Source organism: Mustela nigripes, chromosome 12, assembly GCF_022355385.1.
Source record: "Mustela nigripes isolate SB6536 chromosome 12, MUSNIG.SB6536, whole genome shotgun sequence".
Taxonomy (NCBI): Eukaryota; Metazoa; Chordata; class Mammalia; order Carnivora; family Mustelidae; genus Mustela; species Mustela nigripes.
This window is the reverse complement of record NC_081568.1, coordinates 32,240,851-32,266,160: the sequence shown is the minus strand read 5'-3', so window position 1 is coordinate 32,266,160 and position 25,310 is coordinate 32,240,851. Positions and strand designations below refer to the sequence as shown.

The 25,310-nt window shown below is 37.6% G+C and overlaps 1 protein-coding gene across 1 annotated transcript in view; it reads left to right on the top strand.

Moving 5' to 3' along the window:
• Positions 1 to 25,310, top strand: part of C6 (complement C6) — a 65,029-nt gene that overhangs the window by 19,818 nt on the left and 19,901 nt on the right. The window contains exons 4-9 of the mRNA XM_059416319.1: positions 2,320 to 2,458; positions 7,727 to 7,927; positions 12,120 to 12,360; positions 17,447 to 17,569; positions 22,242 to 22,408; positions 24,031 to 24,256. Of these exons, the coding sequence (XP_059272302.1) occupies positions 2,320 to 2,458; positions 7,727 to 7,927; positions 12,120 to 12,360; positions 17,447 to 17,569; positions 22,242 to 22,408; positions 24,031 to 24,256 (1,097 nt within the window). The remainder of the gene's footprint in view (positions 1 to 2,319; positions 2,459 to 7,726; positions 7,928 to 12,119; positions 12,361 to 17,446; positions 17,570 to 22,241; positions 22,409 to 24,030; positions 24,257 to 25,310) is intronic.

Below are 25,310 nucleotides of genomic sequence, written 5' to 3'. Positions count from 1 at the left end.
GATACGAATTCAAATAAGGACGAGAATGAACCTCAACTTGTGTTTGTAGCTATTTGAGTATGAGGTGCATCTTACAAAACCCACAGGAATCAGGTATTTTTTTTTTTTTAACAGCTTTATTGAGGTACAATTCACATACCAGTTCTCTGCCTGTGTACCTCTTTTTCTCTCACATGATCACCCTTCTCACAGTGCTCTGACACCAGAAGTGTAGGTGTTTTCCCCCAAGTCAATCTCTGTCACACCAACTGGGTGTCCTGCACTTTAACTCAATTAATGCCACAGGTTAAGGGCTCAGTCCCACAAGACCAGACTCCTCTGATGCTAATCACAAGACCGAATATCACCTGTGATTCTGACACCTAGGAGGTTTTCAGGACCCCCTCCTCTTTGCTTTATTTGCTAGAATGGCTCACAGAACTCACGAGGTAAAACAATTCATTTGCATTGCTAAAAAACAAAATTCAACTGAGTAAGTTAAGATCTAATTGGCTTTATTCAATGATTCGTGAATCAGGCAGCATCCCATCTAGCAGACAGAAATGAGCTCCAAGGAGCTATACAAAATGGAAGACTTTTATGGGCAGAAGGATGCAGAGCAAGGAAGTTTCTGAAAAGAGTGGATTATTTCAAGCAAGGTCACCTTCCTTTGAGGGAAGGCAAGTGTTGATCAGGCCAATTACCTCACTAGTGCTGACCAGATAATTCCCTATGGCTGGTTAAAGATCACTTCCTTGGGAGAGCCAATCAAGAACTGCATTTAGGTGAGGCATTAAGGATTTGTTTGTTGACATGAATCTTAGCCCAAGTAACTCCATTTTGCTGTTTCTTTCTTTTTTAAAATACTGGCTACCAGTTTATTATAAAACGATGTAAAAAAGAATACAGATGAAACTCCAGTTGGTAGACATAAGTAAGGCAAGGCACACCATTCTCCCAGCACTTCCATTTATTCAGTGTTTACCAACTGAGAAGCAAACTGAACCCCATACTTGTAGGATTTTTTTTATCAATCATGTAGGCACGATTGATCATTGACTCCATTTACAGTCCCTCTCCCCTCTCTGGAGATGGAAGATAAGGCTGAATATTTCAAGCTTTTAACATGGGTTGGTCTTTCTGGTGACAGGTCCCCATAGAGAAGCCTACCAAGAGTCGCCTCATTTGAACAAAAGACACCCAAGAAATTCCAAGGGATTTAGGAGTTCTGTGTCACAAATTAGGGTCAAAGACCAAATATTAGAACAAAAGATGTTCTTAGTGCTCCTATTACTTAGGAAGCTACAAGGGTTTTAGGAGGTTTAGGTTTTTTTAATTTTCATAATTTTTTAAATATCTGACTTGTGCTAAGCTAATGACCTTCAATTTCCTCATTTGTAAAATAGGCGAAATAATTGTATCCTTATCTACATCACATGGTTATCATAAATATTAAATATATATAATAGTAACATTAAATATAGATCAACCAGAGCTTGATACATGTATATGTATAAATATATGTATATATTTACTTTATACAGATAGTAAATATGCATGTATATTATATATAATGTCTGTAAATATACAAATAGTAAATTATGTATAAAATATACACATTATGAATATTTGTAAGCATTTGTTAAATAAATTTAAATATTTTTAGTTATTAGTAAGAACGACAATATTATAATTTTATTAAAATACTGCTGTTATGGGCTCTTGGGTGGCTCAGTGGGTTAAAGCCTCTGCCTTCCGCTCAGGTCATGATCTCAGGCTCCTGGGATTGAGTCCCGCATCTGGCTCTCCACTCAGCAGGGAGCCTGCTTCCTCCTCTCTCTCTCAGCCTGCCTCTCTACCAACTTGTGATCTGTCTATCAAATAAATAAATCAATAAAAATCTTAAAAAAAAATACTGCTATTATTATTTAATTATTGGCTGTCTATAAGAATTCCTTTATGTATCATACTGAAGGAAGTAAACTCAGAATGGCATTAATTATGTAATAATTTCTTTCATAATCTGCTTCCAAAGTTTGCACTGATGTGGTAAGTCATGAAATAAAAATAAACCTAAATTTTAGTTCATGCTGAAAGCCCAGATTATTTAAGTGAGTGGAATACAGAGAATCTAATAGAGCCAGAGGGGCAAAGTTTTGGCTTCCATACCTTTCTGGCTGCTTTATCATAAGCTAGAAAAAAAAAGGGGGGGGGGCTTTTTTTCAAGTTATTCTTCAAGAGTCAAAAATGTCTAAGAAAGGAATTTCTTTCATAGAAGTCTGGTAAATTTTAAAAATTGCTCCACATCTATTGAATTCTTGAAAATTACTTTGTTTGCAGGTATCATTTTCTAGCAGGAGAGCCCAGAGGAGAGGTTCTTGATAACTCTTTCACTGGAGGAATATGTAAAACTGCCAAAAGCAGTAAAGCAAGTAATCCATACCGTGTTCCAGCCAATTTGGAAAATGTCAACTTTGAGGTATGACAGCCTATTATGGCGGCCCTCCAATGCTGATGATGATTAAAAGCTAAACTTCCAATGAAGAATTAGTCATGAAGGGAGGGACAGAATACAAGGGTAATGAACATTTTAAATCGTGTATTATGGGTTGGTATTTAATCCTTCCACAACCTAGTGAGGTCAGTGTTATTGTCATCGCTTTATAGATAAAAACGAATGTAACCCAATTTGCCCGTAGTCGAGCATCTCATAAGTCAGGGGTTAGTGATTTAAGGTCAGGTTTCCCAAACTCCAGAGTCCAGTGAACATTTAGCTGTACCTTCTCCCACGCAGATAAATAAACAGTTTGCTTGATTCCAAATTTCCTCGTACCATAGCTAGTTCTCTCAGGTAACCTCAAAAATGTTGCGGTTATATAATAGAGTGCCTGGCTTCTTAAAAAAAATCAAGATGAAGCTAAGTGTCACAGGGGTAGTTCTTCTTACCTTTCTTCCTATTTTATTAGTTGATTCGGTTTTCTGTTTGTTTTCCTCAGTGTGATGAGAAATAAACTAGACTCCCAGAACCAACCCCAGTGCCTTACACACAAGTGCTCCAAAATTCTTGAACTAAAGCAAACAATCCACTTCTTTTAATTTATGATAAGAGAAACAGGAAAGACAGGATTTTAATAGTAATATCCAGGCATACAAATTTGACATGCTAGAGAGAATTTCAGGGGTCCATTGATTTCTGGATAGTATAAGCTTTATGGATAGTATAAGCTCAGAAAAAGTCATTTAATCCTTCCTTTAGAAAACCTTTCACATATATAAATACAAGCAGTTTTCCAATTCAATCAGCTTAATTTAAAGCCACCTGAGATGTATTAATGGACCTAGGGAAGGCCCTTGGGGCCCAAATGCCAAATTCCAACACCTTCTGGAAGAGATCTCTGCCTGGAGATAGAAGTGACAAGTGTAACAATTGACCTCTGACCAAGTAAAGAAACTGCCCATTATCTCCCCACAGATCCAGATACTAATTCTAGAGGGTCCACCACCACCACCAGTGGAGGTGGTATGCTAAATAGGAACTCAGAAGAGACATTGTTCCAAAGAAATTCTGTCAATTACAGCATTATTCTTGAGGGTATTTATTTATTTGACAGACAGAGATCACAAGTAGGCAGAGAGGCAGGCAGAGAGAGAGAGAGGAGGAAGCAGGCTCCCTGCTGAGCAGAGAGCCCGATGGGAGACTCGATCCCAGGACCCTGGGATCATGACCTGAGCCTAAGGCAGCTGCTTTAACCCACTGAGCCACCCAGGAGCCCCTGAAATAAGCTTTAAAGACAGAGCTAACACCCAAATATTTACATATAATACTGTTATGTTGGAGGATGTCTTCTAGCACTAAACAACCAATCCATATGCTGACTTTTAAAATACAACAATCCTCCCCCAGCAAATACTTCCTATATTCTCAGCAGGCATCTATTTCACGCAGTTTTACGAGCAACATGTTAAACTCAGCTCATGGAATGAGGGCAAATTTGGACAAATTTGTTATCTAAACATATCTAAACAATACTTACAGTTTTGAAAGTACTTGTTGGAAGTATTTGCTTCCACTGTTTTACTCAATTCCCATAACAATCTTCCCAGAAAAATAGAAGATTGTTTATGTCCATTGTACCCATAGAAGATCCAAGATCTGAAACCGCTAAAAACTTTCTTGGAGTTATGCAACAAGTAAATGGCACATGCAAATGAGAACTCCTGGCTCCTAGTGCAGCGCTGCTTGAGCTAGGTGAGACCTTGACAGTAATAGCAAGAAAGACATTAACAACCGTGTAATGTGTGCCAGGGTTGTGTACCTTTCATAAACTGTCATTTATAAAAGGTATCACTTGGGAGGTTCGCCAAGGGTGTGTTAGGGTGAGCTCTTCCAGTTTACAAGAGTGAATTGTTAAATTTTGGGGAACTTTTCAAGCCAGTTTATAAACATAGTCACTACTAAATATTAAGTACATAATCTTACAATCACATAAAAATATTAAAAACTTAGGTAATAATTATTCAAAATTTATCAACTCTCTATTATTTTGCTACATATTCCCATCTACACTCTTGAGGTTACGTACATCTATTGTATCAATGTAATGAAAATGCTATATAATAATTTGCTATCGTACATCTCTTTCCAGGTTTGAATTAAGAGACACCACACAGGTAGCTTGAATCAGGTATGGTAGGAATATATACACCATAACCAAGGGCAAGTGCTGTAGTAAGTCACAGGTTTTTCCCCTCCCAGAGAGTTGGTTTTTAAAGTTACCAGCGGACCACTGGATCTGCCCACATAACTTGGTAACCCAAGTCTGGGTGGCTAGTTACATCAGGAAATACAGCCCAAAATTCCTCCTTCAGAATAAGAGACTCCTTTCATTATCAGTGTAGATTAAACACTGTTGAACCTTACTTAAGAAGCTATCTGAGTTGATGTCTAACTATATGTCATTGAATTTTAGGTAATATTCAACTACTGAGGAAGGTCAATAACCAGATCCAAGGTCAAAAGAGACCGGTTGACTCTTCACCGATCTCTATATTGCTTTGTTCATGCTGTTAGCAGGCAGCTGTCCAAATCTAAGCTATGCCTTAATAAAAACATAGAGGAGGAGAAAATCAGCAGACACCTGACTTCCCTTCTTCTCTAGTACCGGGGTTCATTAAGATAGATGAAATAACAGGTTGGCTGGTACAGATGAGAGAGGCTCTTGAAAGGAAAGGAGGGGAAGACATTAGATAGGAAGTCAGATTAGAAGACCACTGGAAGAACTCTGCCCCTTAGGGATCCGCCAGCTGCTAACTGCAGAACTCAATCACCATATAATTCCTGCACCAGCCCCCAGAGTTGTACCACTTACTCAGGAAGACTCCTCTCTTTTCCTAGGTGGCGCTGCTTCACTACTGGTTGTATGCCAAGCATTTGCTGTCAGCAGCAAAGTGCAGAGTGTGGTCACCACTGGACTCTGATTCTTAACAATACATTGCCCTATTTAGGCATGGCCCCTTGCTGCATCCCAAAGCTATGAAAACCTTCAAGTCCTCCCCAAATCCCTTGTGAAATCCACAACTTCAGGCCCTGTCTCTGACCCTCACCGCACAGGAAACCAGGTGCTACCCAGTCCTCTCTATTCCTGCAGTCCTGCTTATCTCTCCTCTCCTTTCTACAAACCCATCTTTCTTTAAACTAAAAAGTAAAAGTGTCGACGCACATAGAGTCCTATGTCATCAGCCCACTGGATCTACAGACAGTGAGGATGGATGGGCTCATATATGCATGTAATGATAGGTAAATGAGGATTAAAACCTTTCCCCAGAGTTTGGGTAACATCTCTTCCTGGGAAAATCCATACTTTCAAAAGTTGCCTTGGCTTTCTATATTCCCTTTCATGGAACAGCATTTCCATCATCTCTCTCTCTCTCACGCTCTCTCTGTCCTCCCTCCCCATGGCTCCTTGGTCAACAACTTCTGTGAACTCCTCTTTCAAATGCCCCAGTTTTCTCTCTACCCAACCCCCACTGCCCTAGACCTGGCCATTATCCTGTCTCACGTGGCTTATTCCAACAGTTTTTGCAACCACTCCCCTGGCCTCCACTTTATTGACTATAGTTAACGTGATCTTTGTAAAACACCAAAATGATGGTAACACTCTCAATATTTCATTCATTCAATTCACATTTTTAAAGAACCTGTTACATGCAAAACCTTCATTAAGAAGTCAATCCAAATACTTTCTCAGGGCATGCAGCCCTGCCCCAGTTTCCCAGTTTTACCTAATTTTTTAGTCCTGCTCACCCATAAACCTGTCCTTCCAGCAAGCTAATATACATGGGCAGAGTTTCCCTGAACTTTTGCCCAGGATACCTGAGCCCTCCTCCTTCCACACTAATATATTTTTCTCTTTACGTTGACACGTCTTTTCTTGCGTAAGAGCTTAATTCATAAAACAAAATATTTGTATTCTGAGTTTGTTAGAGAAATGGTAAAGAAATGTCAGCGGCTATATTTAAATATGATTTTATTGCTTCATCACTATCTAAAGAGCTTCATTTATGGGCCCTTTAAATGCTAACTAGCATGCACTGGAGTATCTGAAAGTAGCACTGAACTTTTGACTGTGTCTTACTGTTGAGCAAGACTTTTGCAGCTGGGTTATTTTGTCTTTCCTTCATTAATTGTACAAGCTATTTGATTGTGATATGCGGTTTGCCTCACAGTGCACTTTAATATTGAATATTTTTTTTAAGATTTTTATTTATTTATTTGACAGACAGAGATCACAAGTACAGAGAGGCAGGCAGAGAGAGAGGAGGAGGCAGGTTCCCTGCTGAGCAGAGAGCCCGATGCCCGGCTCCCAGGACCCTGGGATCATGACCTGAGCTGAAGGCAGAGGCTTTAACCCACTGAGCCACCCAGGCACCCCTTAATACTGAATATTTTAAAACTAGAAACTTTCCCACTACAAACCAGAAGAGCATATTTAACATAAAATACTCTTCAATTTATTTTGAAACTTTGTTTTTTTTAATTCATCCACTGTCTCTTTGTAGCAGCATAACCATAACAGGGATTTAACTTGTACTTGGAAAATTCCTGGGCCACTCGTAGTCCAGGTCAAGTTCCAGGGGTAGTGTCTTTCTCCTCATCACCTACTCAGCCAGCGAAGGCGGAGAACCAGCTGCCAGGCAGAACCAATCAATTATTTGGCCTCTGCCCTGCAGACATAGCCAGTAGAGCGCTGATGCCCAACATCTAGAGGAGACTAAGTGGGTGGGAATGGAAGTAGAACAGGGTAGGACAGAATCTGTCCTCCCCTTTAATAGGCCTTAGTGTTCTGGGAGATACCTTCAATTAGATTGCAAAGAGCATCAAAATTCACAAGCAGACTAAAAATAACCCTTGTTGCTTATTACCCTGTTGAGTCTCAGTTTAGGAGTAGTTTGCTTGATGAACATTTACCTTGGAGGGGCCTCTTTGGGTTTTAGGGTTATTTATGCCAATCCCATTAGTAGCACAACACTTCCCACATTGAATTAAGTGTGGGTGATTGTATTTCTCCCTAACTACTATTGACTTCCTGAGGACAGGAACTAATTTTTCCTTTATTTCTAGCAAAATTGGTCTTAGACAAATAATCATTGAATGCATAAGGGAATGAAGGTTCATATCATTAGATCTTAACAAGTAGCTGTAATATTTCCTAAGTTATGTCTTATTTCATATGGATTTTTTCTCCAGGTAAAAACTGAAGAAGATGATTTTGAAACAGATTTCTACAAGGACTTAATTCCTCTTACAAGTAACAAAGATCGACACGGTTCATCTTCAGGGCGACACCAAGAAGGTGTTTATGTACCAATTTTTTATTCCTCAAAGAAAACTCAAAGCACCACTCATAAGTATGCCTTCAAACAAGCCATAGAAGCCTCTCACAAAAAGGTAATCAAAATGGTTCCCAATCTGTTTATTTTTTTTAAAAAATTAATGCCAATTCCAGCAACCTTCCAATGAGAAGGGGATAGCTTTGGGCATCAAATCAGTAAGATTTCTAACACAAATTTAAATAGATTTACCTTGTTATATCTGATTTCAGAAATTATAGAGGTGATATATATAATAATGCATATATTTGGCTGTATTTATGGTTGTGTTCTCTTTGTCTTACTGTTTTAGGTATATTTTTTCTAAACCGTATGTAACAGAACTTTGCTTTTTTAATCTGACAGGTCTTAGCTAGGGAAATTTCATCTTCTTTGATTTAATATACCCTCTGAAATACTAGATTATATTTCTTCCTTTTTAATTTTTCTCACTCATTTTATTTTGTTGCTGTTTCTTATTTCTTTAATTTTGCTATCTTTGTCTCATTTCTGTTTACTGCTTCTTGTCCTTTTGATCATTTTGGAAGTGCTACTAAACTTTTAAATTCTGCTTGTGGTTCTCTTTCTTTAATTAACAAGCATAATTAAACCTGTTTTTTCTTTCATCACATGAAGTAATATCTATAGTTCCCCAAAGAGGTTTTACTTCTCTATACCCCAACCCCACTATTTTCTTTACCTGTCTGGTCCCCACCACTAAACCTCAGTTTTACTGAGATAGTTCAAAACCTCTGTGTCCCCTTTCTTAGAATTGTTTTGTGTTCATTTTTATATTACATATGTTAGTTTGTATTTTATTCTGAGTCTTATATTCTCTATTTAAAGATTCCTCATTAACATTTGTAAAGTTCATAGTCTGTATTTTATATTTGTGTTATATTTTATATATTGTATGTGTATGTGTGTGTCTATACTTACTTACTCCCTAAGTCCTTATAGATCTAATATGCTTACATTTTTCCTGACCAATAAAGGAATATCTTGGCCAAATATAGGAATATTGGATCATAGTTGTCTTTTCTTGGTAATTGTTGGATATTCCACTCTCTTCTACTTTTCATTGCTGCATAGGAAAAATCACATGCAGGGCTGATTTTCTTCCTTTTATTTTCTCTATCTGGAAATTTATAGTTTTTATTGTTGTTTAGAATTTGGGTTGTAAGTAAGTATTAGACTTCTTCCATTAATCGTGCCAGGAAACAATGAAACTCTTTCAATATGTAAAGAAACATTTTCATCCATTAACCTTTCTTCTTCTGTTGCTTTTTCTTTGATTATTTGTATATGAAAACTCCTGGACACATTTTCCAATTTAGGTGATAGATTTATACTAGACATTTTTAGACATTTACAAATGTATTTTAAAATAGTATCTGTTCCTCACTACAACCACTACTGTGTACTATTTTTTTTCCCAAAGAGATGAATGGGAAGACTGAGCCCTGAATCACAGAACCTGAGGGGAGAGGTGAAAAGAGTTTCCAACACTGGAACAGATGGGACCAGCAGCTGGAGGGCACCATTTTATGGCTCCTCCTGTCTTTACCATAGTGCCTCTCATATTTTATTTATTCACCCATTCATACACTTACATAAATAAGAGATTTTATAACACTTTATAGATAATTTTCCTAGGCACTTCATTTATCTTCAAAAGAACACTAAGAGGGAATCAGAGTAAATATTTTTAATAACATTTTACAGATGAGTAAATTAAAGTCCATACATTTATTTTTAACCCAAGAGATATTTATCAAGTATCTACCATGTATTATGTACTACACTAAAGTCCAAGAAGCTAAGTGTTCCCATGATCTTACAGAGAGTAGATGTCAGAGTTGGGCATTGAAATCAGTTTTTTCTGATTTTTGCCCACTCTTCATATCACTACGTTACACTTAAAGCTATCTGCTTATTCATTCATTCATCTATTCATAATTTAAACGAACTATGTAAAGAGTAGAGTTCTGGTGATATGAACACATAAAAGAAAAAAAGAGAGAATAGAGTAGATTCCTTTTATAACATAAATTGTTAGTGCACTTTAGAATGGGCTATAGGTAGCATAGTGTCCCTCAAATTTACCAGATTATATTCTTTTTCCTTTAAGTTTTTATTTTATTCCAATTAGTTAACATACAGTGTTCTATTCATTTCAGGTGTACAATATAGTGATTCAACCCTTCCATACCCGGTGCTCTTCACAAGTGCCCTCCTTAGTCCCCATCACCTACTTCACCCATCCACCCCAACCATGTTTGCTCTCTATAATTAAGAGTGTGTCTGTGTTTTTTTTAAGACTTTTTTTTTTTTTTAGAGAGAAACACAGAGACAGCATGAGTCGGGAGGGTGGAGCTGAGGGAAATGGAGTGGGAGAGGGATAAGCAGACTCCCCACTGAGTAGTTGGCAGGCTGCAAGGCCCAGTCCCAGGACCCTGAGATCATGACCTGAGCCAAAGCCAGATGCTCAACCAACTGAACCACCAAGACACTCTAAGAGTCTGATTTTTGATTTGTCTCTCTTTCTTTCCCCTTTGTTCATATGTTTTGTTTCTTAAATTTCACATATGAGTGAAATCATTTGGTATTTGTCTTTTTCTGACTGACTTATTTTGCTTAGCATCTTTCCATGTCATTGCAAATGGCAAGATTTCATTCTTTTTTATGGTCAAGTAATGCAAATGATATTTTTTTTTTCTTTCAAGATTTTATTTAAATTTAAGTTAGTTAACATGTAGTATAGTCTTCATTTCAAGAGTGGAATATAGTGAGTCATCACTTATGTATGGCACCCAGTGCCCATCACAACATATACCCTCATTAATGCCCATGACCCATTTAGCCCATCCCCCTTGCAAATTATATACTTAAAACAAGTTAAAATCAGAATTACTAGTAAGCAAAAGCATCCCGTGGCCCTTCTCTTAACTTACTGATTCAGAATATCAGGTGGGGCATGTGATTCTGCCTTTTTTTTTTGTAAGTCCCCAGCTGGCTCTAATAAATATATCCAGGATTTGAAAAAAACTGCTTAAAAATATAGTCCATAATAAGTAGGAAAATGGAGATACTGTAAGAGACATAGATATATATATCGGTCTCAACTTTAAGATTTGCTTCACAGAATTGGTTTATAAATGTTTCAGAGAAATGTGTTAAAGGCAGGAAGGGGGCCAGGGTGTAAAGGAATAGGGTAGAGAGAATGGAAAGAGAGAGAGAAAAGTGTGAATGGTGACTCTTTTTCAATCTTTGTGATTATTTCTTTTCTTTTGTGTTAGCAGCCATTTTATGCCTTAATTATAGCACACAAGAAAATAGCTATTTAATAGTTTATAGCTACGATAAAGTTCATTTGCTAAAGTACACTCCTCTCTCTGTTATTACTCAAACATTACACTTTGCTAAAATTGAGAGATACGTAAAGTAGAAATAATATTTTTTACAACAGTATATGTGGGTATACTCCGAAAACTCAGTGGATATGTAGAAAGACAAATTAATGAAATGAGATTTGGGTATAAGACCAACCACCAAATCATAAATTAACCTGACATAATAAGAAATGATTAAAAAAAAAAAACACCTCTCAAACAAATATTCCAGTTTATGGGTAGAGGAGGGAATATAAATAATGTTTAATTTTAACCCTAAGTAATTTTGAATCATAGCATGTTAGAGTTGAAAGGGGTGTGGTATTGTCACCTGTCACACAGCCTTCATCTGTGCCCAAGGTGACATTTCACAGACATCTGGGGCCTGGGGAATGTACATGCCTTTTCCTAGTTAAGGACAAACTTGGGACTTGAGCTCAATTGCATAACTTCCAGTTCAAAATTTATGCAATTCTTCTTCAACGTTTCGCATTAGCAAGAATTTCTAAATACTCAGTAGGGACGCAACCATGATTGACAATCAAGAATGAAAGATTGACTTTTCCCATCACGGATGTCTTTTTGGTAGATCCCCCTACCAAACGTAAGCTTCTACCACACAATTCACGTTACTGAGGTAATCTTATCTGTTGCGCACTTTGAACGTTTCAGGAAAAAAACCCTGGGAAGTAAAACAAAAATTCTAATTTTGTGTGTGATAGCACGCCACAGAGAGTTAAAGCTGTTAGCAGACTATGGCCGGGATGAAGCTGGTGATAAATGGACGACATTTAAAAGCTTGACACTTCAAACTTTCATTACCTTTAATCATCTTGGCTTTTTTTTTCCCTTCTTCTTTTTCTCTCCTCTTCCATTTAGGATTCTAGTTTTGCTAGGATCCATAAAATGATAAAAGTTTTAAACTTCACAATGAAAAGTAAAGATCTGCAGCTTTCTGATGTCTTTTTGAAAGCACTTAACCACCTGCCTCTGGAATACAACTATGCTTTGTATAGCCGAATATTTGATGACTTTGGGACTCACTATTTCACCTCTGGCTCCCTGGGCGGCGTGTATGACCTTCTCTACCAGTTTAGCCTCGAGGAACTCAAGAATTCAGGTAGGATTTTTGCAGCCCTCCCTCTTTTTCAACTTGATTCAACTGCCTGCAATTCATTTTTCTCTTACTCTGTCATTTTAATTCTTCTTTGTCAACTTTTAGACTCCACTTTATTTCCAAAATAGTATGAAGAACAACCAAAAGGTACACACTCAAGCAAATAAAATAAAAATAGAAAATTAGGAACAAAAAAGAAGGAAAAATAAATATACATTCCTCTTTGACTGGACATTGGGTTTGTTTCTGAATTTCCTGACATCTGGAAACATCATAAGCTACACAGTAGTAATAATCTAAAAGAGAGATGCATGCTATTTTTCTCAAGGAAAATGAAATTTGTCCTGGAATTAAACTCTAAAAGATAATTTACTTATAACATTTTTATAGGAGATAGTAATTTTATAGAAAAATAGTTATAGGAAATTCACTAGCTTTCCTTTTCTTTTAATGATTTTTAAGTAAAAGCCAAGGGCGTAAGATAAAAGAACAATTAAAGACTTGACAAGGGACTAAGTTAATGTGAGCTAGATATGCACCTACTGTTGATAAAACTTGAAGCCTGATGAGAGCACTTTTTTTTTTTTTTTTTTTTGAGGAATGTTTGCAACTTTATATTTTAGGATATAATCAGGGATATTTTTCTGCTTCCCTGTAAGCTTTGGTTTATAAATAAGCATTAGTTTATAAATAAATCTTGGTTTCTTAACTATTACCTTAAATTGCCAATAGTAATTATTATTACAGCTTAAGCACATTGGATCAATTTGTTTTCAGACTCCTTTGTGAAATGGCATAGGGCCTTTGTGATGATTCTATCATGTGTCTCTTAAGGACATGGTTGGGAGATGTTATGGTAACCAGAACTCAACTGACCAATTACCCCAGATAAATAAGAATTCTTGATCAGGTGACTTTTATATGAAAGAAAGCAGGGGGTGTCTGGGTGGTGCCAGTCAGTTGAGTGGCTGACTCTTGGTTTGGGCTCAGGTCATGATATCAGTGTCCTGGGACCGAGCCCTGGGACTGGCTCCATGCTCAGCCTGGAGGCTGCTTCAGGATTCTCTTTCTCTCTCTCCCTCTGCTCTCCTCCCTGCCCCCCTACCACTTTCTTTCTTTTGTTTCTCTCTCTTTTAAATAAATAAATAGATCTTTAAAAAAAAAAAGAAAAGAAAAGAAATCAGGAATTTATTCAAAAAAAAAACAACATCAGGCCAACCTTCAGGTCACTCTAGTGTCAATCCCTCTCTTAAATCTCATCATTGCAAATACTAATGTTTAATGTGGGTCTCCTCAGTTATTCCAAACTTTAAGTGACTAGCTATCCCTCATTATCTACCTTCCTAAGAAAGAAGATGGGATAAATGTTTTTGAGAAGGATTTTCAGTAAGAGGACCTAAAAAAGTTTTACCTGACAGAGTCACTGAAATCCAAAAGATTTATGCTGTGGTGAGCTTTCAGATTGCCTAACCTTATGTTCCATTTCTGTTATTCTTTCCACTGGAGCAATGTCTGTATGATTAATTTGGTATCTTCTGCCATAAGAATACCACATTAATGCTAAGCAAAAATGGTTGTGCAAAACCTCTGGCTTTTGACTGGTTTCATCTCACCCCTGGGATGAAATTATTTTGGTCGCTTGCTGCTGTAGCCCAGAGAATAATTTCTCACTTGATCAGCTATACTCATTATGCATTCACAGCAAGGCTTCTAAAGGCTTAGACATCAGGTCAGTTAAAGACTATGTGAATCTTTAATCAACCATTCAGCATTTTAATAGTTGAAGACCCATGACCAAAATGAAGTGGTGAACTATACTTTCCTACTGAAACATTCTCACCTTCCATCCCTTTCTCTGTAAATAGAGGTAGAAACAGGTGCACATAATAAGGGAAAGGAAGGAGTTTGAGATGTGATAGGAAACTGGAAATATATGACCATATACACCTACATACTCACAGACACAAATGCTATATATAGATATAGACATATCACATATACTTTAGAGTGTACATATGTCTCTTCAGTTTCTATATTTAATATTCTTATATATAATACATGTTCTTACATTCAATAACTATATATATATATATTACATGTATATATTTCTCTGAGTCACAATAATGATACTGGTGCAGTCTTAATCGTGGTTAGGATGAAACACATCCACATGGAAGAAAAGCTCAATAAAATGAGATTTCTCTAGTGGGTATGCTTACCTGTTTTTGCCCACTCTCTAGATGAATATATACTCTGGCCTCCTCTCACTTTTTCCCATTTCTTCTCTCTTTGCTGAGTTGTAACATGGAACTAAAGTATAGGCTTAGCTTTTATTTGCTTTATTTAATAAGAATTGTATCCCTTGTCATTAATTTCAAAAACATGACCTGAATATTTCATAGTACCTTTTCTCCCTCAGGAAGAGGAAAACAAAATTAAATTGCTTTTTATTTGCATCCTTCATTTATTCCTCTATTGTTCAATGTCCCACAGTCAATTTAAAACCTTGAATAAAAGTTGACATTGCTTCAGTGTGCTCGGTGAACAGAACTTCAGAAATACAGTAAAAACATTAAACAATTAAACTATCATAATGTGCGAGATGATAATTTTAAACATCTTTTGTTGAGAAGTCATTTCTTACTCCAAACTGGAGGACAATTACAGGCCTCACCATTTATCCATATGACATTTTTGACTAACACTGTTGACCTCTGCCCCGTCAGAGCAACTGAGGACATTTCTGAAATACTTGTCACTGTGCTACATCAAAAGGACACTCTGGTTTGAGAGGCCAAGTGCTGCAAGCTACAGGAAATACAGGGGAAGAAAGGCTTATATAGAAATTCACTGATAAAGCCTTGACATTGTCAAAACTGCGTGACCAACACCATGGTTCATACAAGGGATTCATCATTCACATCTTCTAAGATTCTCTCTTAGCCCTCAGAAAATGAAATTAACTAAGTTGATAGCCAATGAATTATGTTATAGTTAATGAATTGGATGCATAAAATTTAATTTTCATTTATAAATAATAAAAACCTAATGAAAAAATTTAAAAAGGATGGGAACTATGCACTATAGACACATTAAATTCCTAACATGGCTTCAACGTTTGACTCACCTACTTGTTAGAACAGCACTACCAGAAGAAAATGACTCATACTTATTCAGCCTCACAAAAAAAAAAAAAAAAAAAAAAACTTTTTTTTTTTTTTTTTTTTTTTTTTTGGTTAGAGTTAAAGATTCATGGTAAGCTGGTAAACATGAGGGCTTCAAACTAAGAATTTTTCACTGCCAACTTACAGTGCATCTCTTCAAATGTGTCCAACAATTGAAAATACTGTGCAGTAGGCAGACCACATTCCCTTCTACTTGGCCTCATTTCTCAGTAATCTGTGTCTTTAGAATTCAGTTTCAGCATCACACCCAAACGATACCTCAAGTTCTAAAAACACTCCTCTGCTGACTATAATCTATAATCCTAAATATCAGGATTTGATGAACTCCTTTGCTTTAAGGTGTTTAGGAGCTGATACTAACAGCCCTATCTCTTCTGTGCTCGTGTTTTGCAAGGCAATTTTTTAAAATTAATTAATTAATTATTTTTTGAATTTCTTTTCAGTGTACAGAATTCATTGTTTTTTGCACCACACACAGTGTTCCATGCAATACGTGCCCTCCATAATACCTGCCACCAGGCTCACCCAACTTCCTACACCCCCACCCTTTCAAACCCCTCCGATTGTTTTTCAGAGTCCATAGTCTCTCATGGTTCATCTCCCCCTCCAATTTCCCTCAACTCCCTTCTTTCCATCTCCCCATGTCCTCCGTGTTATTTCTTATTGCAAGGCAACTTTTAACTAACAGTGAAAAAACTGAATTCTTGTGTCAGCTGTACTTCGATTTAAGTAAATTCCATTAAAAACAAAACCCAAAATCTGGACTCTAATTTTACCGTTTCCGGTAGCAGGTCAAGAGGCTTTAGGTAGCTGTTAAAAAAAAAAAAAAAGAAATGTTAATTCTCTTATAATTACCCTGGATAGGCAGCACCAACTCAGCCTACAAATAGCCAGACCTGTTTCCCTGCACTGTGTCCCACTTAATCCCTGACGTCGAGTGGATTTTGAAGTCATTGAGAATACAGGCAAGGATGGGAGTGTGAAAGAGCGACTCAGAGGTCAATTTCTTCAACAAATGATGCTCGGAATTTTGGTAAAAGGCAAGAACAATGAAGACTAAAGATGTTAGAACCGAATGGCCTAAGCCTTGGAGCGCCAGGGTTTTGACAAGACTTCTGTCTTATGGCAGCACCAGGAAGCTAGGAAGAGATCAACCCCAGCTCTCCAGGGCTGGGAATGAAGCAGTATCCCCCTCCCTCCAAGACATGAAGAGAAACAAGGAGTATAGGCTTGAATGAGGATAAGGAAGAAGAGTCAGTGAGGACACTGAGAAGAGTTCATAGGTCAGCAAGTCAGAATTTCTGAGAGAAAACAAAAGGGTTTTGGGGGGACAGGTGGAATGAGCAGCTAAGTCAGGGAGACGAGTATGAGAATGAGTGTTCAGGGAAGGAGGGACGAGCAACAAGATTTCCATTCTACGCGATGACCAGGGAATAAATGAGGTGGACTCTGGCCTCACAGAATTAGCTATGCCCAAAAAGTAGGCCTGACAGGGGCACCCCATGGAACATGTGTTCATCTCTTCATCTGTGGGGCTATCGAGTGGCTGTGGCCAGTAGGACAGGCAAGCTTGGGGGCTCCTTGTGTGTAGGCCACAGGTAGAGGCCAACATGAGCCCCATGGGATGGGCCACAGACACCTTATATTTGCCTCTTAGGGCCAGTGCTGACAGGAGAGACATCAGGGACTCATAAATGACTCCTGTGTTCAGGATCATCCCAGGACTTGTAAAGGACTGAATCTGGAGATGAAAGCTGGAATCATGCCAGTTTACTGGAACTGGAGAAGATGGGAGCTAATACCGAGTATTTGTTGCTCCCCAGTGTCCAGAGCCACATGCCCTTCTTCTCTGACTTCTCAGGAGTGCATTCTCAGAACGTGCTGTTTGTACTCCCCTTTCCTAGGTTTAACAGAGGAAGAAATCCAAGACTGTGTCCGGTTTGAAACAAAGAAACGCTATTGGTTTATTACGGTAACAAAAGTGGAATACCGATGCACCAAAAACAAGATGTCCGAGAAATACGAAGGTAAGGGTACTTCCTCTCTCCTAGCAGCTTGCCCTGTCCACAGGTGGCTGACTGGAGTACCACCGTTACGTTTGACTGTGCTATTTTTAACTTTCCTTTATTTCATTTATCTACCTCAGAGCCCTCTGTGTGGTGGGGGGGAGAGGTGAAAATAAAATATCATTAGCACTACTTACAAGAGAAATATTTAAGTTTTTCTTGATCTTATACTTAGGTTGTTTAACATATATCAATTCTTCCCAGGGACCGAACTCCGTATTAAGCACTGTGATGTAAAAATGGGTGTCAAGCAGCCTTCCTATCAAGGAGGTTACAAACTACACGTAAAAACAACCATTAAAAATATAGGCTGGTAAGAGTCTATCAGTCTATAAGGCTCCAGCAACCATGCCAGAAACCTGAGTGTTGTCTTTAATTTCACCTTCTTTCTGGCCTCCATACCCAATGAGTAATCACTCTACATCCTTGATACTTCTCCAAGTTACCCCCATCTCTTCGTTTCCACAGGCATGCCCTGTGTTCGTTATTTCCAATCCAGATTACCGCAGAAGTCTCCTAACCAGTCCCCGTCCCCTTGGCTCTCCCAAAGCCTTCTTCCAATCTCTTCTACAGATTTCCTGTGACAGGACTTTTCCAAGGCAAACTTTAACGTGCAATTTTCATGCCTTAAACATGTCATGGTTTCACATAGCCTTAAAGATAAATTCCTGCATCTCTCTCGCTCTCTCTCGCTTGCTCTCTGCCTAGCTGAACTATATAGTCTCCTAAATAAGTCATACTCTCTCTTGTGCTTTGCCATAATAAATATCTCCTTCCTCTGTGTGAAGTTCTCTTGGTTCCTGACTTTGCCTGACTGAACGCTATTCATTCTGCTAACAAAAAAAGGAAGCAGACTCATAGAAACTCCTAAAATATGAAGCTTATATTCTCCTGGGGAGACAGATAAGGAATAGATAAAAATATTTACTATAATAATAAATAGATAATTTTGAATATTCAACCATATAGATGATCTACATGTATATGCCCATGTTAAGCATAAGCAATTTAAGAAAAAGGTGATTTTTATTATTGATGGACTACTTTGCCCACATATCAGTCATATGCCATTTAAAACCAATTTTGACTAAACATAAACACATTTTTAAAGTCCTCAAAGAAGCTTTTCTGCTCATTTCATTTAAATGAGGACAAAGGAGTTCAGTCATTATGAAAGAAGAATAATTTACGTGCAATGTAAATTATGACAACTATGCATGCATATTACAGCAAAAAAACAAGAAAGAACATGCGAAACAAATAACCTAGTAATATAAACTGAAGTATTGATATAGACTCTATACCAGTTTTTCATGCAAAAATTAACAACAATGTGAATTCAATAAATCAAGTGCTCAGAAGCAAAAAGATTATAAGAATTAATTAAAAAGGCAAATTTCAAAGCTAAGGTACAAAGACAAACAAACATTGAAAAATATCACCATTATACTTCTAAATGAATAAGATACTGCAAGAACAAAATATAATTGCCTGAAAATAAAACCAAGAAAGTTAATCACATTCAGAAGGATTTAAAGTAATTCATAATAAATACAGAGAAAATTTAGATATTAACATTTATTAAGAAAAATCTAATGAAAATGGAATGAAAAATACAATTTAATATAATTGTCAGATATTTTAGGATGTGGAAATTTGTATTCCTGCAATAGAGATCCCCAAAAATCAAAGAGGAAAACTGTTAAGAAAAGAAAAAAAAGACACAACTATATATGAATACCTATATATGAATACATCCCTGAAATAAAGGAACAAATTTGTTTTGATTATTTGCATCAGAGATATGGTTCAAATATATAACTTCAAGACAAACCCTAACTAATTTACTATATACAGTTTTAAAAAATGAATTATTCAATTATCTTGACTGAAGGAACAAGTCTCCCACAGAACAACCAAAACAACAAAAATTGTCTGTCCTCAGACTTCTCTATAACTAAATTCAATGCTATAAGACAATAATGTCCACAAATTTCTGAGAGAGGGGAAAAAAAGTAATTTCCTATATGATGGTAATATGAGGACATCTCAAAACCTGAGAGAATTTTGAGAATATACTTACTGGAAAAAAAAAATCAAAACTGCCCTGTTATCAATTATAAAATTCATCCAACAAAGAAATGAGAAAATGTCAAATATGGACCCACAGTTTTCAGCTTGTAAGAAGGAGGTGAGGACACTGCAAAATCCGAGTGTATTTCAATGGTGTCCATACTGGTTTATCCATTAGCCATTGCTACCCATGTGGCACATTGCTAATACTCCTGAATTATGTGAACTCTCTAACTCGAAATGTTTCTAGGGAATATAGTCACTTCTAAACCTACAGGATGAAGTCCAATCTCCTTGACTTTCCATCCAGATCCTCTCTGTCTTGCTGCTCTTCCCCTACCTGAGCCTTCAACTTCAACTCAAGCGGTTGTCCATGGGCACTGTTTCCAGAACTTGGAACCATCGGCCCCTCTCTCTGGGTCTCTGCCCGTGTTGGGAGGGCATTGCCCCCTACCATGTCTTAGCTTTGCCTCAAAGTCCTTTCATAGTTCTATCCTCCCTAAGTGCCTAAAATCACAGAATTCTTCCACGGCCCTAACTCAGGAATCCTGAATTGTTGCACCACTCTCTAACACTAAGACAAAATGTTGGGTTTTTTGTGCACCTTTTGTCCCCCTCCCTAACCTCCCTTCTTATCTTCCTTCCTTCCTTCTTTCTTTCTTCCCTTTTTTAGTTCTCTATGGTTTTGCTAATATTATTTATGTACTTATTTTCTCTTCTCATTGAGAGTCTATGTCCTTCAAATACAAAAGCCATATTTTACATTTCTCTCAGTCTTTAACCTAGCATATAGCAGATTCTCAACAAATGCTTATTAATCGTGATGAAAATTTGCCTAATGTCAAAGCACGTTTAAGAGTAAAACATACATGAAAACATACTCTGTCGACGTCTGATCCTGAGCTTCTTTGATTAAATCACTGGACTCCAAACTTTTAAAATCTGTAATTATATCATTAAATTTTTTTTACTATATGTCCCTAATATACTTACTTAAAAAATACTAACAAACTTTATAAATGTAGTATTCTAAAAATATGTTATGCACAAAAATATATACAGACATGGAAAAGAGAAATTTTTGAAATATAGCTTACATGAAATAAACAGAATTTTTCAGTGTCCTGCTCATATTATGACAAATTAATATTTCATCAAAAACTCCTTGAAATGTTTGATATGTTTTGGGCAGCTTTGGTATCAGTCTCATGTTGTGGCTTACGAGAAGCTTGTGTAAGTAACAGAAACATCTGTTCTTCAATATACTACCATCCTTAATATGCATTTCCTTCCTGGAATCTTTTTAAACCACTCATTGTCTTGCAAGAATTAGTTCTGTTCCAGCTAGCTCATGGAGTATAAACAGACTTAATGCTTACTCTTTCTTCAGGACCCCACGCTTATCATATTAACTCTTACTGGTGTCAATCCGTTCATGAAATACATGATATCAAGCCAAATGTGAACTAGCGTGTCAGAGCTACTGACAATTGGTACACGATATATTGACAAATACTAATTTCTCTCCTTTTTTATATGAAAAATAAATACAAAACCTCTAAAATGTTTTCTTATACCCCCTCTGTGTTATCTTACACAACCTCACTTTGAAAGGGATATACTACTTTCTTCACAGAGAGAGTACTTCACCCACTGGGCTCTTGTTCTAGATTTTCACTGTAGAACTTCAAATCAACGGAGCCATGGCTGATCCGTACTGCACAATAGATGCAAAATTAATGCCATAAACTCTCACCCAGAGCACTAACCTCCTCTTCATTTGCTTTTATTTCTCACTATGATTTCCTATTACTCAGTCCCTACCTTTGTTAATTAAAGACATCATTAACTCATAGGAATTGTTTTTTGAAAATCTACGTAAAAGATCTGCATACTGTACATTAAATATCATTGCTCCTAATGAAACAACGTGCCACCTCTTAACTTGAGGCTTAACTTTTTCTTCCTCTTTTATTAGTTGTATCATTGCCCCCTGTCTTTGAGCTTAAAAGCATTCTATCAACTTTAAATGGAAATCTCCAGCCTGGCAGTCCACTGATTGGATATCAGAAACCTGGTGATTTGTGCTATTCTGAAGTCCCAAGTCATATGCTGATACACTTCAAAAGTGGGAGCTCTGGCTTCCAAGAGCTGGGAGCGGAGTAGCCTGGACTGGGGCAGCATCTACGCCCCAGTCTACTCCCTCTATCCCACCCCTAGTTACTGGACATGTGTTCAGGTTAAATTACCTCTAGCTTCAGTGCCTGTGTTTATAATAATATCTACTTCTCAAGATTGTTGTGAGAATAACTTAAGACAATCAGTGCAAAGTGCCTGGCATAGACAAGTTGCTTAATAAATGGGAACAGCTAACACCGTTATCATTTCTGTTACTGAACTCCCTGGAGGGTTGAGGCGGACTGTTCTCTCGCCTTTCACTAGCTTTTTTAATGTAGCTACATGACTACCATCTACTTCTCCTCCCATGCAAACAGGCTTTTCTTTAAAGTCTGAATGTGCAGTAAAGTTAAATGAATCATTTTCTTGAAACACCTTGCAGGTTCGGTTTTGCAGGGAGCAGAGAAATCTATTTCCCTGACTCGAGGTGGGAGGAGTAAGTACGCCGCCGCCTTGGTGTGGGAGAGGGGGACCTCTGGTCCTGCGGAGAAGGAATTCTCAGAGTGGTTAGAATCCGTGAAGGAAAATCCCGCTGTGATTGACTTTGAGGTAAGAGTCAGAAATATTATGCGTCAGAGCTACAGTGGTTCTCTAGCAACCTAAACTGCACACCATGCAATCCCTTTTCCGTTTTCCTCGCACTCGAGAAAGGAAAATGTCTTTCTTTAGTGTGCATTTCTTTTTTAAAATGTTAAATTACACATCGATTATGTTTGCTCTTCAAATGAGCGATCTCTGGTAGAATCCTTAGCATACATAAAATACCAGGAAGGGTAATTTATTTTTAAGATTTTATTTATTTATTTGACAGAGAGAGAGAAAGGGAGCACAAGTACAGGGAGTGGCAGGCAGAGGGAGAGGAAGAAGCAGGCTCTCCACCTGGCAGGGAACTGGAGCGGGGCACCCGTTGTGGGGCTCAATCCCAGGACCCTGAGATCATGACCTGAGATGAAGGCAGCCGCTTACCTGCTTAACTGACTAAGCTACCCAGGAGCCTCCAGGAAGGGGGAATTTGGGGAATACATCTGCTCAGGCTTGCCTTAACTGGTGCTTTTCAGCGCCCCGTCTGCATAATAAATCTGACTGGTGTACCTTTCTTGCAACTTTTTATTCCATGAGCATGCCTAAATGTTCAGTCTAGCTCTGTGGGATAAATGGGGTCTTAGACCCATTTGGCTTTCAGTTTCTATCACTATTGATTAAAATTACCTGTCCTGTATTTGTTAGGATTACATAAAAATGTGATTTTTATTATTGATGGAATACTTTGCCCACATATCAGTCATATCATTTAGAACCAGTTTTGACTAAGCATAAACACATTTTTAAAGCCCTCAAAGAAGCTATTCTGCTCATTTCATTTAAATGAAGACAAAGTAGTTCAATCATTATGAAAGAAGAATAATTTACATGCAACGTGAAGATACATTGAGCTCCACAGGCTATGAGGGGAAAATGAGATTTGGCTGCCCATCTGGGCACCTGTGACTCATATGCTGCATTACATAGTCATTCCTTTGAGGTTTTCAAATGTTAATAAAATGAGCCCTGATTTTGTGTTAGTTCTATTATTTGTTACCATAATTCTTCCATTCATCCTACGGTCAAGTTCTTCTCTCCCGCTGCATAGTTTCTCATCTGGTCCCACCAAGAGCCAATCCTGTCTGTGGAAAAAAGAACACAGAAAGCCTCTCTTCACCCTCTCTAGATTTTTCTGCTTAAATCAAACCTAATGAGGTTTTGGCAGAGCGTGCACGAACCGCCCAACTCTCCATCACCTCTCTCAGTGACTTGAGGCATGTATTTGTTGCTTACTGAATAATGTGGTATAAGTCCAAGGAAGCGACACCTCCCGGGAGGCTTCCTTCCTAGCCCAATTCCAGGGAAGGTAAGCACCAGAGACATCACATCAGGGACAAGAGAGTCCAGGTAATCCTGTAGAGAGCTGCTCTACCCTCCCTAGTAGGGAAAGAAAAGAAACTCCCCTGCTCTCATACAGAGGGTTTTTCTCCACTAGTTCAAAAAGCAGATATGCTATCTTGCACAATAATCCCTTTGATGTGTAAGATTTTCCAGACCTTTCCTCTCAGTCCATGAGAATTGATCAGTAATGGCAGCATATGCCCAAGGAATGTGGTGGACCACACCGCCTCTCTACCATCTGCTCTTAGCTTGCTCCCATCACGGACTTGGTGAGAAACATCCCCTGTGCGGTGACAAGAAGGAGCAACCTCAAGAAAGCTTTCCGAGAATACGCGGCCAAGTTTGACCCTTGCCGGTGCGCCCCATGCCCTAATAACGGCCGCCCTACGCTCTCGGGGACCGAGTGTCTGTGTGTGTGCCAGAGCGGCACCTATGGAGATAACTGTGAAAGACGCTCCCCAGACTATAAATCCAGTGAGTATCTGTGACTTCCTGTGGGGGAGGCCCCTCTTCCCCACCAAAAGGTGTCCTAGGTTGGTCAAGGAAAACAAAAATTTTATTTTTCACCTTATGCAAACTCACAAGGAAAAGAAGCCTGTAAAAAATTAAACTCTAAAGTCAAACAAACAGCCCGGTGAGAGTGAGGCTCTGCTGTAACTTACCAGCTGTGTAGCCTTGGGAAGGTCACCCAACCCCTCTCTGCCTCAATCCATTCATCATCAAATGGGGACAATGCCAGTATGTACCTGAAAATTTTATATATGTATGGAATAGGCAGCACAATGCTTGTAACCTGGGCACCTGTGGCCAATAATAAATAAATAAATAAATAAAATAATTTATTAAAATTAAATCGTCAATTTAATTTTAAATTAGTTAATTTAAATTTAATCTAATAAATGTATTTACTTTAACTTAAAATTTAAAAATTTAAGAAATTTAACATTTAAAATTTAATTTAATACTTTAAATTAATAATTTAAAATTTTAAATAATTCAATAATTTAACAATTTAATAATTCAAATTAAATTAAATTGTTAATTTATTAAAAATAAATAAAATAATAAACCATACTATAAAATAAAGTATGTGATACTGTTGTTATAAGCCTGTTCTGTTGTATAATGTAGAATGACGATGGCTTTATAATCAGAGATAAATTAAGCCCCCACCCAAGTTTTCATACAGGGCTAAATAACATTCATGGCTACCTCTAATCCTCCTTAGAAAGGGGATGTGTCATGTGGGTAAGAATGTATTCTATTACCTTTAAGAAAATAATTTGATATATATTATATTCAGAAGTTTGTCTTTATACATATATGTATGCATCTACATATGTGTGTATGATAGTTGATAGTCGAAAATGATTCATAATTATTGCCATTTTACTCAGGCTGTGGGAACAGGAAAGGGAAGTCAGGCAAGGTGTCAGGCCCTTTGCACAGGTAATTTCTTTTGGACCATCACAGGGTCCAAAGAATCACACAGCTAAAAAGTGAGGAGACCACGTCAGCTGGCTTCACA